We start from the raw sequence: 17,981 nt of genomic DNA, 5'->3' as shown, positions 1-17,981 counted from the left end.
CAGGAACAACAAAAACAATATTATCAGATCAAGATGCAACATGATGATGGATATTACGTTTATGGTTGCGTGTACGGTTTCTCTCTCTCCGCATAATGCTTTGTTTCGAACATCTCATTTACTATTATCTTCTTCGAAACACTTGTCCCTTGATTCGTTGACACTAGAAAAGAAAACAACAACAATAAACAGTGGGAACCTGACTGTCACGTTTACTGCAAAATGCATTATCTAAAATTCGTGGATACTACATGTAGTGGCGAAACTTGGAAGTCACTACCCATCACTATTTTAAAAATCAAGGTGCCTTCAACCTAGACCATCCATTTAGCGGTGTACTTCTAAACAAGGGCATTGCACCATCATCGTTACTTTTGATGCATTGATTGCTTCAGTGAATTGCACAAAATTTTATCAGTGTATCCCATCTTGTTACAAAGGAGAAGATCTAGACAGGAACGATGAGCTGTCATTATCGGCAGGCTGGATGATCGACATGCTACTACAACTAATACGGACACAACCGACTATGTATGTACGTATCAGACCACTATCTACCGTAAATATCCAAGCTTAGCAATCCTTACATGCATGCTTGCTTTAAATGATAAATAAATTATTGTAGCGGCATACTTTTTCATTTAAAAGCTCATGATGATGGTATTATCAAAATTGTGACCTACTAGGATGATGGGGACTCGTCCTGTTTTTCTTTGTTGACTTTCGAATAGATCAAGTTTATCAGTCCCTTCCCCATTTCTGCCCCACGTTCTGTTTGTATGAAGTCTAAAACGGTTACATCTTGCCTCCGTTATCTTATGATGAAGGCTCTGGGTGCTTCCGTAATCTTTCTGTCAGTTTACCTATAACAAGAGCAACAAACTTCGGAAGACTAATTTTTTACAATTTGTGTTATCGTTTATCACTCCCTAATAATGCATCATTTGCACGCAGCAGCAATAGTGCATGTACACAAATATGCACGATCATCCTTTAAATTTTATCAGATGCTGCCGCAACTGGTATATGCTTTTAATCGAGAATGCACTATCTTGGTGGTTCAAGTGGCCTACATACAGTATGCTAGATTGCAGACTCGTTCATTCAGGTGCGGAATAAGGTGTGCGGAGATGATACGCTGTTTTTTCCGTCTGCGCGTGATTCAGCAGAGATCAAACGGACCCTGCCGTAAAATTTTTACAAAATAAAAGTGTCTGGTGTGATTGGCGCACTAACCCATAGAAAGTCGAAATGATGGATGATGGAAGTAGTCGAGGGGCATTGTTTGGGTGTACACTCGAGATGAGTCACGGGCGGACCAGGGAGGAAGCAATTGAAGTAAAGAGCGAAAGAAAAGGAGGATACAAACTGAGGTGATGTCCCGTGATCGGTTGCACGAAAAAAAAAAATCTGATAATTTTCAAAAATCCGAATCGTACAAGTATATAACCCCAAGCGGGAAACGGGGGGGCACAGACGTCCTTTATCTGATGGCCCTAACATAAACAAACGGGTGCCTTCTTCCACACACACTTCCTCCTATACGTCGCACTATGCCCACCATAATACCCTATCTCATGGGTGGCAAGGTACTGCAAGGTGTTCTATCTCCCCATGAGCAACCATCACGCCACTCTGATCCTCTCGTCGACATTGAGTCATGCATTGACGATCCCTCATTGGCACCACTGGGACATCATGTACGAAACATTAACGTCAACAGCGGCAGCAACGACAGCACCGCCGATAACAGCAGCAGGCGGAAAAGTGAATCGCAAACCAAAGAAGGCCAAGTACGAATACAAAAGAAGCAGACGACGAGACGAGAAATACGCAACGACGGCTTGTTGATGCTTCGACGACGAGGGATGGAGGCAGACGAACTTGCAGAGCAGCTGGACAGCTTATTACCGCCACTGGCAACGCTGTTGCAACCACAAGCACGGTTTCAGGACCTCGTCGAACTCGATATTTCGCGCAATCGCCTCAGCCATCTTCCAACCAACCTCGCCATGCTTAAACACCTAAAGATCCTCAACGCATCATCCAACATGCTTACCGCCGTTCCACCCGTCCTGTACAACCTCAGCCAGCTGGAAGTCTTAATTCTATCGCAAAACCGGCTAGAGTGCATCCCAGCCGACATGTCAGCACAGCTGCCGCACTTAAAGACACTACGCATCGCCGCCAATCGCATTCGACGGATCGATGCAAACCTAGGCTTGTGGACGAAAATGCAACATTTGCAGCTTGGCTCTGTATTTGGGGGTAACCTCCTTACTTTTATTCCGGATCAGATAGCCGACATGCGCTGCCTAGAGGAGCTTGATCTATCACATAACCATCTGGGTTCATTGCCGTGCAACATGCACATTGCTACGTTGGTCCATCTCAACGTATCCGACAACCAGCTCTCCACCATCCCGAAATCCATTGCGCAATGTGCACGGCTCAGAACATTAAACGTATCCAAAAATCATCTGGCAACACTGCCGGCAGATCTTGTCCAGCTGACGCAGTTAGAGTTGTTTGATCTGAGCGAGAATTTGCTCTGCATCATGCCTGCTGATATCCTCGAACGGATGCGTACGACGTTGCTGATCACGGGCAATCCGCTGACCCATCCGGGACATTGTGATCTTGCGGATAATGACGCGTATGCACAGATTGTTCGCCAAATGACTCTACGAGCAGTGCCCATGGCGCCCACATTGATGGGTCGTGATCGTTGTGGTCCCCATGGTATGGGCTGTGAAGAACCCGCATCCAAAGTCTCGGTACCGACGCCCGCTGCAGCCGTTGCAGCAGCAGTGCAAATCAACCAATCCGCACCTCCATCCGCTAGTTCCAGTTCCAGTTCCAGCACAAGCAGTAGCAGTAGCAGTAGCAACAGCAGCAATAGTAACGATATCATCAGCAACAATAATAATCTTAGTCGAAACATATCACCACCACCCTATCTACGACCACAACGACGGCGATCATCAAGCCGTCACCCTCACAACCACCACGATCACCCACTCCATCATCACCATCGCCATCATTTCCACCATCACCAATTCCCCGAAGGATATGACGACGACGCAGGCATCGATCGCGAACTATCGTATCATGCACGTCAATTAAACATTCGTGGCTCACGACCAGGCACACCCAAAGCGCTTGTGGGCACCATTACACCACCGCGTAACTCAGACGACGAAGACGGCAATGAACTTGACTATGTTGAGCAAGAAGAAGAAGACGAACCCAATACACATGCACCCAATGACGGACACAATCTGATCCATTCATTACGAGAAATCGCGACGCGTGCCATTCTCAAACACAGTTTAAAAGTTCCTTTGGAATACCTGCCTCCGCACTTGGCTGAAGACTTGGAAAGCAGATATAGGTTTTGTGTGGCATGTCAGGAGCCGTTCGTTCACGAGTGGGTCACATCAGTGCAAGTCAAGAGTTACAAGGGCCACCCAGCAGTTGTACGTCGTGTTCGGTTCTGTTCTACGGCATGTTGGCGAAGTTGTCTGGGGAAGAACAACAAGGATATCCCTTCAATTGTCTCACAATCGGTCAACAGCGCTTCACCTTCTTCAAATTCTGCTACAAATCAATCCATTGATTGGATCGAGGCTGCTGTAGCTGCTGCTGCTTCCGAACAACACCAACGACGATGACATTCAACTCGTTCCTTCTTCTTTTCGCTATTTCATACCATGTTTTCTTTTTGTGTCTTTCTGTTTCGTTTATTTGCTTCACCACTATTCTCCTGTAGATAACTCTCTCTTTTTTACTACTATTGTACAGTTCTTTTTTGTTTGTTTCATCTGTTTTAGTATACCATCTTCTTTACTACTTATCACAATTCGTGCCGTTCACCAAGATACCACTCCTCTCAATAAACGCATAAGCTTTTCTCTCTTACTCTTTACTAGATCTATTTAATTTAATCTAGGGTCTCAATGCCCTAAAATTATTGGCAGAGTTATTTGGTGCGGAGGAGAGAAAGGTGTAACGAGCTAGTAGTGTGTTTATTAAATTTGTTGCTACAACATGATTCCATCGCGTTGGGTTGCCCAGCAACATGCGAGATCTGATAAACGAATGTGTTCCATATATGGTAATCAAGAGAGGCAAGTCGCGGATTTTAAAGTGATTACGGTCACTAGGTTCTCGGACGGTGAGGGAACCACGTAATCCAACCCAAATTGATCAGCTCAAAACGCTCCTTGCGGTATGCGATAATAACATCTTTACAAGTGCAAAAGGGTAGATGCCATCCTTCCTCGATGGACTATGCATTAATTCTAAATACGCTATACATAAAGTCGAGGCAACACATTACATTCCCTAACTTATTATGCCTGTAGCAACGCTCTTACCGTTATACTGTTGCTCTCTATTATGACCTAGTTTTCTTACAATCAATCCGTTTGTTGACGACGTACAGTGCTTCCAACAAGTGATGTCGCAGGTAGTCAAAATTGGTGTTGCTAGCCAATAAAAATCGATGTCGTTGATTGTTCAAAATCAATTTCGCATTTCGCATTTTCCAGAGATGGAAGTCGTATTTTTTTAGAAACCATGTCGTGTGCTTTTGGAAATGATGTCGTGTTGGCACTCAAAAAAAAATCAGTGAGGACCTTGGGAAAAGGCCAAGAACTTAAAGAAAAGAAGCGAATGCAAAACTTATATATGGCATTAATGCATAGCGGCAGAACAGAATCATATAAGATCTCGAAAAGAACAGCGTAATTAAACCCATTGCACTCATTTAATGAGCAGTTTTACATCGAAAAGTATGACAATAGCTAGTTATTTGGCAAGGTCGTCCAAAAGGGAAAACTGATGGGTAGACAAAAACCCGTACGCATGTGCTGTTCAGTTCCTTTAGAAAAAAAACTCGTACGTACGTTTCGGGTGTGGTCTTTTTTTGTGGGATTATTGAAGTCGAACATTTTTTGTGGATTAAAGTCGAACATTTTTTGTGGGATATTTTTTGTTGTATATCATCTTTTGTGGGATTGGGATTTTATTGAAGTACGATTTCTGACAATTTTTGTATAGTCATTGCTACCATCATATTATTCACTCTTCTTGTTCTACTATCTATCCCATTCGACAGCAAAAGAACAGTATGGCAGTAAAGACCGTGAACTTACTCTGTATCTTATCAATTGAAGTTTTTTGAGCGCTATATTGGTTATTCATGTTCTTATTCTATATGTAAATATGTAGGATGTATGTACGTGTGTGTGCGCCCTTGTGAGTCAACTTGCCGCCATTGCCAGTAAATTTCATGTTGACTTTTGCATCACATGCAACACGAATCAAAGGCGATTTCTCTGAGCAGAAAGTACAGCCTGTTTTCAATTGCTTCCTGATGTTTGCCTTGGTGAACCCAGGTCTCACCAGTTTCTTCCTTGGTACATTGGACAGCACCAAGGCAAACCTTGCTGACGCTAATGCCTAGCTTGAGGTGATCGTAGCTTTTTCGGAGAAGTTGCCAGCCAATGTCTGTGTCGTACACCAAATGGCCTTCATCATCTTTGAGGATCTGAGTGTGTTAAACAATGTTGCCGTTCGGAACACGCGTGAAAGACATGGTCGCAAATAAAGGGGAAGGGATGGTTTTGATCCAGGTTACTGCAGTGCTTTTCCTCAGGAACACGAGTTTATTAAACCCCGCAAAAATCCCACAAAAAAACACTCACCCGTACGTTTCTCATTCATCATACTATCATACAACACTATTCTACTATATCCAGTTTATCGACAGCACCAGAAATAAATAAGCACTCTGTCCTTTGAAGCATAGTGCTCTTCTCTCTCTGCCAATAGAATATCCCAACCGGCAATTTTTTCTCTTTTTGCATGATTCTTTTGTTTGTTTGAAGTCATTAGAGGATATTAAACTGACTCTTTAGTTCGACATTTTCCCAGCATTCTTTAAGTGATTTTTCTCTACACTGTTGCAGGCGTATCTTCCTGCAAAAATCTATGCCGCTTAATCTTACTCTTTGTCACTCCCCACTCCCTTTGGATTGGGCTAAGCTCCGGAGAGTACGTAGGAAGATACACACATTTTATGACCACGGCACTCAATATACTTCTTTAAGATTTCATGCGTGTGAATAGGTGCATTATCTATGACTACATAATGACCTTTCATTTCTGGGTGCTTATCCATTTCATTAGAGCCATTTTAATAAACTAATATAGTGACCTTTTACTGCTCCTGAACTAACGGCGCATCCTTCAGCTTTTCTCGTCCTAGTGGGTCTTGGTCTTTTAACGCCAACTGTAATCGAACCTGCAGCAGAGATAGCGCCTAGTATAGATGTTGTATTTTCTCTCGTAGTAGGCCTGGTAACAATGGCATGCGTACCTTTTTTAGACCAAGCCTTGTTCATATCAAAAGCAGACTCATCAAGAAACACGCAATTTTAATAGGAAGTTCATGTTTGAAGTGCGCTAAACTATATATCACAGTCACATGATATTAACCACAGAAGAACCCAGCCCAGCCCAGCCCAGCCCAATCCTTGAAACCTGCAACCTTTCTTCAAATATTTTTTTTCTACATAAACGATGCACCGTTTCAAAGCACAGGGAATCAGTTCTCGTCACTTGTCCAAACCAAAATGGGTGAATCCCAAGGACAAAATTACACAGTGGAACATTGTTCGAGGGGACAAGGTATGATCGTACTCTGATAATTTGAAGTAGAAGAAAAATAAACAAAAAACTGTTCCGCGTCCTCTTGGTTACTGACCCACAGACTCATTTCTCTATTTCTAACTGTATAGGTTGCCATTATTGCTGGCAAAGATAAGGATACCATTGGCGAAATCAAGTCGGTGAATCGCCAGACGAACACGGTTATCGTTGAAGGCAAAAAATTGGTAAAGCCAATATTTACTTGTCACTATTGAGCTGTCAAAAAAACCCGAATTCATGTCTTACGGGATATATCACCAACATGCATTTTCTGCTTTTACGACATGTAGGCCAAGAAGCACGTCCCCCAACAGCCTGGCGCTCCCGAGGGTATCATGAGAAAAGAAATGCCTATCCACTACTCGAACGTCATGTTGTTACATCCTGATACACAGTAAGTTCATCAACAGCACCAACAACAACGGCAACGACCTGGATATTGGGCAAAGGTGTCCATACTTATACTCAATTTTACGACTACGACAACGTTGAACGTTGTTACGTAGAATTCCTACACGTATCGAACGTCGACAGGTGGAAAAGACTTTGGATGACGGACGAGTAGCAAAGAGATGGACTCGATTTGTTCAGGGCACAGATGTCGAAATTCCCAAACCATCACAGAAATATGACGAGAGAAGTGGTGGTACGTTTTGTTTAAACAAAGAGTATAGAAGGAACTGGAAGAAGGAGAGCGTGTGCTGTCAAGGTAAAACGAGGCAAAAGTTCTAATCATACCTTTTTAATTTCTTTTATCATCAAAGACGAAAAATTCAGCACATCGCCCGAAAACGCCATTCACGAAAGCTTCAGTGGACTTTCTTTGGACGTACCGCCTCTTCCTGAAGGACTTGTCAAAGAACTTCGAAATCCATACAAAAAGCGCGTGGCTTCTGCATAAAACAACAACAACAAAAACACATACATAGATCCATATTCTCATATAATGCAAATTAAAAGCTTCCTTCAATTTTTTGTTCTTTGTACAGTAATAACACACTAAGGAAGAGGCAGAGTGTTGGCCCGGAAACATCGTTGCCAGACAAGATGGCTGTGCAAGTTCATACACAGAGGCTGCATATTGAAACAGGAATTCGAGTTATGCCGTATTTGAAGGTTTATTGCTCAACAGCAGGGGCTGTCTGTGAGATGGACAACTATTAACTATAGCATTCAATGGGCTACTTGATTTGGAATTGCCCAATTTTGTATGATATCTGTCAGGTTGGCTGACACGAGTATGGATGGATAGGTCGCAAACAAATGCTCTGGAAACAAATAAACGTACTAGAATGCATAGGTTACTGTGTGATATATTGACCGTCTCTACCGGAGGATCATCTGTTCTCAGTTTTTTTGGGGTATGCACCGGTCATTGCACAACGGTCAAATTAGCTTATCTCGTAGCTTCGATATTCGTGTATCTCAAACCATTGTTGGATAAAATTGAAAAGAACGAACTTTCATCCGATATATCGCCTATGTCATACAACAAAGGTAATCTGTTGTATTAATCACTACTACGCATGTATCGGGAAATTGCCGGCATGATTCTTACTAAATGTCATCAAGTTCTGGTACCGTTCTCACGATACAGAAACTGATGGAAGGACAAGGAGACAAACCCTTATTTAAAGCTGATCAAATTAACTGCTACTAACAGAGTATACGCCCCAAGTGAACAAATTGATTGTTTTGCCGCCTATTTACTTTGTTTGACGTAGCTGATTGCGGGGCAAGGAAAGGCCGAGCTTTAAATCATTTTTGTCGTGAGAACCGGCGTTGGCGGTGTACTACACTCCGCGACGATACATATCGACTTAGTAATAATGGAAGAACGAGACACGATTGTTCAACAAACTTATCCGATGCCTGCATCCGCAACCTCTGCGTCAACAGCGAATTCTGAAGAGCAACTTTTAGACAATGGTCAAGGCGTGATTGACCCGGAAGTTTACTTTAGCATGAACAGACCGCCAGCCAATTTGGGCGAGTTTGAAGAAAAGCTGACAGCTTTTGTGGATCATCACGAAAAGGTTGGCACTCGAATGGTTCTAATCACCGTAAGTTTCCTACCTGTCTAACGAGTGGGGAGTGGGGGGCGGGGGGGGGGAGTAGCAAGAATAGTAGTACTGGTGATAAAAGCTGGAAACCGTCACTGCAAATATAGTCAGCTCAATACTAACGCCTTCTAATACCAAAACCTCCTAAAAACATTATAGAGTGGAGGCACAACAGTTCCTCTAGAGAATCAAACTGTTCGGTTCATTGATAACTTTAGCAATGGTAATCGTGGTGCAGTCTCGGCTGAATACTTTCTAGATGCAGGCTATGCTGTCGTGTTTATGCATCGACAGTTCAGTTTGGAGCCATTTCATCGCCACTACACGCATAACCCGGCGCATAATTTTTTGGACTACTTACTGCCCAAAGAAGACGGATCCGTATGTGGTAAAGTATATCAAATGTTGAAGATGATATGGGATGGAAGTGGCCCTCTTTTCCTGGGATGATGACATGACTCTGGTAATGAAGATGCTCATACTGTGATCGCTACTCAAACTTAGTGGATCCTAAATACGCGGGCGAAATGAACAAAATCCTGCTGAAATATCACAAGGCCAAAGAATCCAATCGAATCTTGCTGTTGGACTTTGTCACCTTATCTGATTATCTGTTTAAGCTGCAGAGCGGCACACGGATCATGGCCCGTTTACAGCAAAAGGCAATGTACTATCTTGCTGCTGCTGTGAGCGATTTCTTTATTCCAAAGCAGAAACTGGTAATGTCTTCTCTCTTTTTTTTTTCAAGTTGTTCCAAGGAAGTCAAGATATTTATTGTATAATTTGGCCAAGTAGGCAGAGCACAAGATTCAATCAAGAGGTGGTGCACTGACGCTGACATTGGATCAAGTGCCCAAATTTTTGAAGCCGTTAGTTAGCAACTGGGCAGCCAAAGGCATGATCGTTTCCTTCAAGGTACAAGAAACGTGATCTCCAAGTGTTGATGAGAGGGATGACGATTCCTGAGCGTTAAAAGCTAATCCAATGACCCCACCTTCACTTTGTAGCTCGAAACGGACGTCAACTTATTAGTACCAAAGGCGCGACAAGCATTGAACCGATATGGCCATCAAGTTGTGATTGGTAACATGCTGGCAACTCGCAAGCAGACAGTAACAATGATCATGAACGACAAGGAGCGTGTGTTGTCATTGTCACCTGAAGAATTGAAAGAGAACGTCGAAATCGAGAGCAAAATCATACCAGACCTTGTACATATTCATGATCATTGGATCAAAACGGGTGTTACTGCATAGAGAGATGTTCGTTTAAGACGATACAGACACACCGTGGACCGAAATACATAAATATAATATATTCCTTCTGTAAATCGGATTTTTTTTTCTATGTTTTTCCTTCAAATACCAGTGTTTGAGTACGTCGCTACCTGTGCGTGTTAGCAATGCAAGAGCCCACAGTAAAACCAAGATGAGAAAGATGGAAAAAATCAGATTTTGTAATTTGAGAAGGAGGAAAAGGAAGAAAGAAGTCATTTACACGTGAAGAAAAGTATACCCAAAACATCCAAACAAAAGAGAAAAGAGAGAGAGTGTGTGTGTGAGTGGAAGACAGTATGTACTAAACGAGAAGCAAAACAGACAGAATAAAAAAGTAAAAGAGGACGAATGACGGGCGAGATAGGGAATTTGCCGGGGGGATTGGGATGGTAGGAGGAGGAAATAGTAAGGTGATGATGACCGAAAGAAAAAAATAACAAATACGCAAAAACGAACATGCTCTCTTTTACAAGAACGGTGTACGTTTCTTAAAAACCAAAAAACAACATATGAAAAGATCTTTTTTTGACTATTGCTATCTATTCGAATGATCCTTTTTGTTTTCTTTAGCAGGCTGCCGGCGGCTTGCGTTTCCAAAGTTAGGTTCTTCCAGCTTCTTTTCAGGCCGTGGACTTCGAAGCTTGAACTCTGCCATAATAGGGATATGGCTGGTAATGACACAAATGCTATCTGTCAGTCATCTCACATCTTTTTTGTTGCTGCTGTTGCCGATGGCACGCTCACTATCTAAAGCAAGACTTACTCGGATGGAAAGTGTGCATTGGGAAAGCCAACCACTTTGCTGAGATAATCCTTATCTATTGGACCAAGGAGCGACAGGACGTCCAATGTGTTCGTTGAATGCCAAACGTAATCGAGCACACCTTCGAAGTCAGCGATGTAGTTTGTGAAGGGCAACTCGCCAATCTGGGCATAGGAGCTCTTTAGCGACAACTTGTGCGACAAGCCATCGGTAGTGTAATCGCCATAGAGATACTCGCCAAAATCTGCGTGGTTTTGCTTGACGGCTCCCTTTGACAAAAATTCATAGACACCCGAATCCGGTGACGAATTGAAATCGCCGGCAATGATAGTAGGGAGCTTGGAGGTATTAGGATATACTACGCCAGTGGGTGATGATGTGGGCGGTTTCAGATGCTTGGTGGCGAACTTGTCTATTTCGTCCATTAGCATGCCGACCTGGACAAGCTTCACGTCGGCAAAGGATGGATCCCAATGGATATGCGAGTTTGCAACAAGTACTCGTGCTAACGTGTCCTTGTTCTCCAACATGGTCAGTACAGCAATGTTGTCCTTGGTCATTACTCGGTTATAAATATCAGGGCATTTCTTGAAATCAGCGCGTTGCAATGCCTTTTGGTTGTATTCCAGTAAGCTCACTTCAATAAGTTCAAATCTAGTAGCCCGATCAAATGTTAGCTGTCTGTTTTTCGAATATAAGAACGATCTCTACGACAAAGTTAATATAGAGGCTTACTTGGATGACTTGAAGAAAGTGGCGCAACCATCGACTTCTCCTCGTTCCTTATCAGACATTGTCTTTGCACGGGATTTAGGGTAAAACACACTGTCGTAGCCAGCACGTTCCCGAAACTCATGCCTGAAATATTCTTCATATTGATTGTATGCCAATTCCTATAATATCGACTTTAAGCAACTTTGTCTCTTTATCTCTTTGTCGCCATGGCAACCACAGTGAAACACGTATTTAAGAGTTTGAAAGTTGTATTCACCTGGAGACAAATGATATCTGCATTCCGGCTTTGGATTTCAGATAGAATCAGCTCCTTACGATAATCCCATGATAATGCCCATGATGGCGTGTAGCCGTATGCTTGAGCAGTAGCGTACTTTTGACACAGAATATTGAAACAGAAAACAGAGAATGTATCTATTGTGCAACAAAGTAAACAACATATGTCAGTAAATGATGCCTACTCTCCTATTATCATTACTTCACCCCTTATGAAATTTTCATTGTCATGCAGCATGACAACTTATAAACTTACCTCCATCTTCTTCAGAAGAGCTACTCTCAACCGTAATCCATTCGCGTTGAGGAGGTGGCATTCCCACTGATATCGTATGCAATTACCGTGTATGAGCAAATCATATAACAAAGAAACACTATTTCTTTCTAATTCTTTTTTACCTGGAGCATTTTCCCGCAAGGAGAGAATAACAGCAGCCGATCCGTCCTTCATCAAAATATTCTTGATTTCTGGCTGAACAGGATTGCCCTCCAATCCAAGCGTCTCGAGCTGATACAAAGATCCCATTTCATTTGGCAGATCAGTGATATTGTTATCAAACAACAGCAGTTCACGCAAATTGATCAAAAGACCCATTTCGGGAGGTATCGATGTGAGCTTGTTGCCTGAAGCGTCGAGCGTTTTCAAGCTTACGAGGTTGGAAATGGAGGATGGCAGATGTGTCAGATTGTTGTAGTTCAAATAAAGCGTCGTCAAGAAGGTATAGTTGCAAAGTGCCGGTGAAAGGTTCTTGAGACCCATGCCGCCCAGGTCCAACGTCGTCCACGTTTGCGGAACGAGTGTTGCTTGTTGTAAACCATTGCTGTTATTGTTGTTGTTGTGAGTCGGCAATTTGTTTCCTCGTCCACTGTCTTCATCGTGTTTGACAATTCCTCCTTTCATTAGTCCATTGAACGATTTGGAGGGATTATTCGGATCGGTGATAGTGACGGTAGAGGCGACAGGAGCATTGCGCGCCATGGCAGCTGCTGTACGAGCATGGTGATGCGGCGATGCAGACTGACGGGAAATCTGTGCATACGTAAGCTGACGAGCAAGGTGTGTTGAGTTGCCTGCCAGTTGTGCGGTCAAGTCGGAAGCCATTGAGTTCGTGGATCCTCCTCCAAGTGTTGATGCTTGATTTGGTGTATTATTATTCGTAGTTTGGTGTTGGTGTTGTTGTGCTGCTGCTAAAGTGGGTGTTGCTTGTGAGAGCTTTTGCTGTTGTCGGTTTTGTTGCGGTTGTTGCTGCTGTCCTCCACCAGCACCAACATTCATGGAGACAGGGAATCGAGCAAAAGAGTTATTGGGGTACATTGCAAATGAAGGATAGCCGTTTCCTGCTCCTCCAACCGATGGTGAAGAAGCGGTGGGCGGAGGTGCAGGCGAGCCATTGCGTGTCGTCGGTCGCTGAAGATTTAGAGGAGTCCCCGATGACGAATTGTACACTTGTTGCAAGGAGTGTCCGTGCAAAGCAGAGTAGCTGCCGAGAGCTGCTTCATTTTCCCTTTCGTATGACATGATCTTGTTGACTTGGTGATGTTTAAAGAGCTAAAGAGACGGTTGACCATAGGAAGTCCAGCAAAGGAGAGCCCAAGATTGGTGTTTCTTTTATAGAAATAAAGAAAGAAAAGAAAGAAGAAAATAAAGAAAAAGAGAGACGGTGCTTATAAATCGAGCGCTTTGATATATTCTCTTTCGATGGTGGTGTTCTTTACAATATAAACAAGAAGAAAGGAAGAATCACTGCAGATAAACAGATTATGGAAAGAAGCAGAAGAATCCCAGCAACACGTTTTTCTCTCCAGTTCGCTTGATTTTTTTCAATGAATGGAACCGAACCAGCAGCGGAGTTGTGCTGTGCTGTGCTGTGCTCGCCGTGATGTGATAGATGGTGAGTTTTTGATTTGTTGCTTGCCATAGAGATTATAACAAAGAAACAGACACACGTCAATGTTGATTTAGGCTGTTTTAGAGAAGATATACTGTATTACTAGATAGATAATTTTAATTTACACATTATGTAACCACTCGTCTCTACAGAGATTGAAGCTCTGTTCGCATCCAATTTGACCAGCGTGTCTCTCCGTACGTCTACCAGTCTCCTGACAGCTGCGTCTGTGATGGATCGACACCCAGCAATACACACGGTGTGTAATGCCGCGTTGGATCCATCCGTAATCTGATCTAGCACCATATCTGTTACTGCCGGTGACTCTGCAACGTCAATGTGCGTTAGCATCGGACCCGCCTTGAGAATATTTAACAATGTTTGCTGTTCTGTGAACCCCGTGCACCCGCCCAAACACAATGTCCGCAAGTGCATCAAATTGGTATTTTTTGTTAACGTAAAGACGCCTTGTAGTGCCTTGTCTGAAAGATTTGTGTTGCCTGTCAAGTCGAGTCGCTCGAGTCGTGTCAGATCAGATTGACCTATGAAGCGCTGGATTACGGCATCTGTTGTAGTTTGCGCCTTGGCCAATGTAATCTCGCGCCAAGACCTCTTTCCGACAACTGACGAGGCTTTCCCCACGTGTTTTCTGGCCATTGCCGTCAGGGGCAAGTGCCTTGCTCCCCGTCCTCCAGCAGTAGTTATTGATGTTGACGACGCTAATGACCAACTCATCATATTACTGCTGTTTCCTACATCATCTTCTCCTCCTTCTGCTTCGTGTTGCTGTGCATATCGATGGCGCGAATACCGGAGCCGTTGAAGTAAAGGACAACTATGGAATAACACATTGGCGACGGACACGATATCCAGGATGCAGTTCTCTAGAGTGAGATTGACGATCTTTGGACTTCGGTGCAAGATCCGAGCGAGTTGTACCATGGTCAGTTCATGGATACCGCCCAAATCCAACGTATCAATGGACAATGGCTTGAGTGCAGATATTTTGTCAAAGAAAGACCTTGGGAAATATCCGCTGGAATGGTCCAGGAGGGAGGAAGAACGTGTCTCGCTGTCGAAAGGCGTATCTGAGACAAAGCACGAACGGACTTCAAGATGCTTGAGCTGTACGCATGATTCTGCAACACAGTCAATGATTTTGCCGAGTTTAAGAATAAGTCCCCGCCACCGCAACACGCGAAGTGATGGTCCGACATGCGCTAGCAAGTCATAGAATAAGGATGGCGTGCATACTACTTCGGATAAGTCTACCCAGGTTTGTTTTTATTTATTCAAGGAGAGAGAGAGAGTAAAAGATGATGCGTGTTAATATGACCGTCACATTTCTTTGTATCCACTTGCACAAGGAATATTGTAAGATTAATAGACAAAAAAAAGGAGAAAGTATTTACCGAGTTCCTGTAATCGCAAGGATGTATGATTCAACAACGTTCCTAAAAGCCCATCCCCATCCACACATTCATGGTGTATCTTTATACGTTTCAGTGGAGCGCCATTCAAGCGAGATAGATAAAGGCATAAGGATCCGGGTTCAACGGGCATTTCATTGTAGGAGAACTCGAGATCTTGCCATAGATGTACGCTTTCGATGAGATACGTATGCCAACGCCGTGATACCCAAGTGCACTGGACGATACATTCAAACGACATTATTTGAAAAATCGCACTCGTGACGTCGTAGGGGAGCATTTCTACAAAATCGATCCGTATTGTCGACTGTTCCCTTTCTTTCTGTCTTTGTAGTTGGCGTTGTGGTTGCATACTGTCCTGCTGTAGCCGCCTTCGCCGACTATTTTCACTGATATTACTACAATGTCCAACTCCTCGTCTTTGGTGTTGTGTAGTTGTTAATGATCCTTTTGTTGATCGGGCCAATTTTTCCAAAGCAAGTCGTTCTCGTAAAGTGATCGCTTCTTGCACTGTATCGTCATTGGGTGCCATTTGTTGACAACCGCGACGCAGCCATTCAATCGCGGCTGCATAGTTGCCCTGAGCAAAACAGATATCGCTTCCCAAAATATACCAATCTAAGGAACAAGGAGAGTGTGACGATGCTGACTTGTGTGTTGCCTTTGAACCCGATGCTGCTCTTGGTGAGATGAAAGATTCCAACGTGGCCAAGGCTCGTGTATAATAGGCCAATTCAGTCAAGCATTGGACCTGGTATCGTCTGCAAGTGGTTTTTATGTGTGGCTGACATTGTTCAAGTCTGAAAAACAAACGATAGGCTTCTTCGTATTCGCCTTCCAAATATAAACGCTGGCCATATGTGACAAGTTGATCCAAATTTTTCAAGTGTTTGTATTGCTGCGAATTGTTGTTGTTGCTGTTCGATAATCTAAATAACCGATACAAACATGTGTTTATAAACTTCATCCTTTCTTTTGAGATGATATAATGACAATGCTAATAGCATGATAGACCGTTACGCCATGGAGGAGGATCGACAATTCTACTTGTAAATAAACGCCCGACCCGGATTTGTCTATGTTTTATTGTTTCTTACCTTGCAACCAAACACGAAAAAGTTACAATGACGCTTGCCATTGTCTTTATCAACACGTAGTAGCAGTAGCAGCAATCGGTAGTGTAAACGCTTAGAAACAGACAAAAGGAGTGTGAGAGAGAGAGAGCAAAAAAGAAAGAAAAGCAAGTAGTTGTGCCTGAACAGGAACAAGAGAAGCGACAAATTCAAAGGATAACTAAAACGGTTTAAAGCAAGATTTCATTATGCTCCTGGCAGCGTACCAGCACTTTTCATACATTCGAATCCACTCACACGACGAGCAGCAGCTGCGAGATGCATGTACAATGTATAGCAGAGGCAGTTTTTAAGGGGAGCTGTCGTCGTACCCTAATTTGCACACAGAGGTAGAGTGGGGGTAGAGGTAAAAGGGAAGGAGTATTAAGGCAATGAGTTGGGGAAGGGCGACCATACAGGCATACAGGCATGTTCGACTTCTTCTTGAGGAATGCATCACAGAATAAAGAATCGCAGCCAAAGAGATGCATGTGTGTGGATGTCATGTACACTTTCAGACATGTTTTACATACAGTTTTTGAACCCAGCGTCGTGTACCATCAACACTAGCTGCTGTATTACATGTTTTGCATAGTTGTTGTTGTTTCTTTGCTGTAAAGCAAAGTCATTATTCTATACAAAGCAAGACTAGGCCAGCTCTGATTATGTTCATAATCGTTGAACGCGGTGGTTTTTATTGCTGCAGCTATATATTCATCTTGTTGAAGATATGAAGGCAATTCCCCCCATACTCCTACAACATCCCCCTTCCGCAAATTACTGCAAATACCGACGCCACCCGCAACTTCCATCATGCTTTATGCTAATCCCCTGCTTTTAGATCGCTTTCCTCTTATGTTGATCCATATGACATGACATTGTAGCGCAGATTCTAAAAAATAAAGTAACGCGCCGATGCTTTACCACGTTGGTCCGCTAGCAAGTGCTGTAGCCCGGTTGATGCATCGCCATTTATAGAATACAACACGTTGTTGACGACAATGAATTATGCAGAACGCACTCACGATGTACCGTACGGATGATGCTCTCGTCTGCTATGTACTCGACCACTAATCAGTCCACTACCAGTCAAGTGTTTTCAATATATATATCTGCTGCCAAGCTAGTTTAATAGTAAAACATTCTCTTCAACAATGCTAGATTTTTATACTGCCCGTAAAGGATATTGCATATGCAGCTTTCATTGTACTACATACCCGAGTACAACGAATTCCAGCTTAGCTGTCAAGAGGGAAGCAAATAGCACACGCGTTCGTCTGTGAATGATCAAAAAATTTGGAAGTCAACCAATACTCGCTTTAAATTCATAAAATACTTAGGATAATACCATACATCTTTACGATAGATACCTACTCTGTTCACGACACGTAATTATGTATATACATACCTTAACACTCAGTGTTTGCACACATACATAAAGGAAGATGGGGTAGTCATCATAATAAAAGTTCTTTGAGTTGTGACACGATCGACTGTTTGAAGCGAACACACATTTCCATCAGCATTTACTACATAAAGTTACTGTTAGTAGAAGACCTGAAAGCACATTGTCTCATGTTATCATTGGCTGTTTTTTGGAATTACGGCCGTATGGCTAGCAGCATTATTATGCTCTCACATATGTTGAAGCTTATTATGATAGCAGGAGTTATTTTAACGGATAAATTGACATTGAGCTTCATAAAAGCTATAAATGAA

At 43.0% G+C, this 17,981-nt stretch overlaps 5 protein-coding genes across 5 annotated transcripts; 3 read left to right on the top strand and 2 right to left on the bottom strand.

Annotated features, from left to right (window-relative positions):
• The first annotated feature begins 1,492 nt into the window (after nt 1-1,492).
• Nucleotides 1,493-3,904, top strand: BDB00DRAFT_839212 (uncharacterized protein). The gene has a single exon (XM_053124682.1). The coding sequence runs from the start codon at nt 1,554-1,556 to the stop codon at nt 3,672-3,674; it is 2,121 nt and encodes a 706-aa protein (XP_052976411.1). The 5' UTR covers nt 1,493-1,553; the 3' UTR covers nt 3,675-3,904.
• A 2,645-nt stretch (nt 3,905-6,549) lies between these two features.
• Nucleotides 6,550-8,028, top strand: BDB00DRAFT_839209 (translation protein SH3-like domain-containing protein). The gene is made up of 5 exons (XM_053124681.1): nt 6,550-6,696; nt 6,807-6,902; nt 7,008-7,111; nt 7,224-7,363; nt 7,482-8,028. The coding sequence occupies exons 1-5, from the start codon at nt 6,589-6,591 to the stop codon at nt 7,616-7,618; spliced, it is 585 nt and encodes a 194-aa protein (XP_052976410.1). The 5' UTR covers nt 6,550-6,588; the 3' UTR covers nt 7,619-8,028.
• A 557-nt stretch (nt 8,029-8,585) lies between these two features.
• BDB00DRAFT_769335 (DNA/pantothenate metabolism flavoprotein) lies at nt 8,586-10,036 on the top strand (the record flags this gene model as incomplete). Its single annotated transcript, XM_053119808.1, has 5 exons — nt 8,586-8,780; nt 8,940-9,168; nt 9,285-9,499; nt 9,576-9,695; nt 9,788-10,036. 5 exons carry the CDS (start codon nt 8,586-8,588, stop codon nt 10,034-10,036), a joined length of 1,008 nt encoding a protein of 335 aa, XP_052976409.1.
• A 780-nt stretch (nt 10,037-10,816) lies between these two features.
• Nucleotides 10,817-12,933, bottom strand: BDB00DRAFT_769324 (Endonuclease/exonuclease/phosphatase; the record flags this gene model as incomplete). Its single annotated transcript, XM_053119807.1, has 5 exons — nt 10,817-11,474; nt 11,556-11,713; nt 11,812-11,969; nt 12,073-12,153; nt 12,231-12,933. The coding sequence occupies 5 exons, from the start codon at nt 12,931-12,933 to the stop codon at nt 10,817-10,819; spliced, it is 1,758 nt and encodes a 585-aa protein (XP_052976408.1).
• Nucleotides 12,934-13,795: 862 nt separating this feature from the next.
• On the bottom strand, nt 13,796-16,403 carry BDB00DRAFT_839199 (uncharacterized protein). Its single transcript, XM_053124680.1, has 3 exons — nt 16,248-16,403; nt 15,133-16,079; nt 13,796-14,988 (listed from the first exon to the last, which is right to left on the bottom strand). Exons 1-3 carry the CDS (start codon nt 16,286-16,288, stop codon nt 13,823-13,825), a joined length of 2,154 nt encoding a protein of 717 aa, XP_052976407.1. The 5' UTR covers nt 16,289-16,403; the 3' UTR covers nt 13,796-13,822.
• Nucleotides 16,404-17,981: the final 1,578 nt, after the last annotated feature.

The sequence above is a fragment of the Zychaea mexicana genome, assembly GCF_025766255.1.
Source record: "Zychaea mexicana strain RSA 1403 chromosome Unknown BDB00scaffold_75, whole genome shotgun sequence".
NCBI classification, from domain to species: domain Eukaryota; kingdom Fungi; phylum Mucoromycota; class Mucoromycetes; order Mucorales; family Lichtheimiaceae; genus Zychaea; species Zychaea mexicana.
Note: the sequence above shows the minus strand (reverse complement) of the source record. Positions and strands in the feature narration are given on the sequence as shown.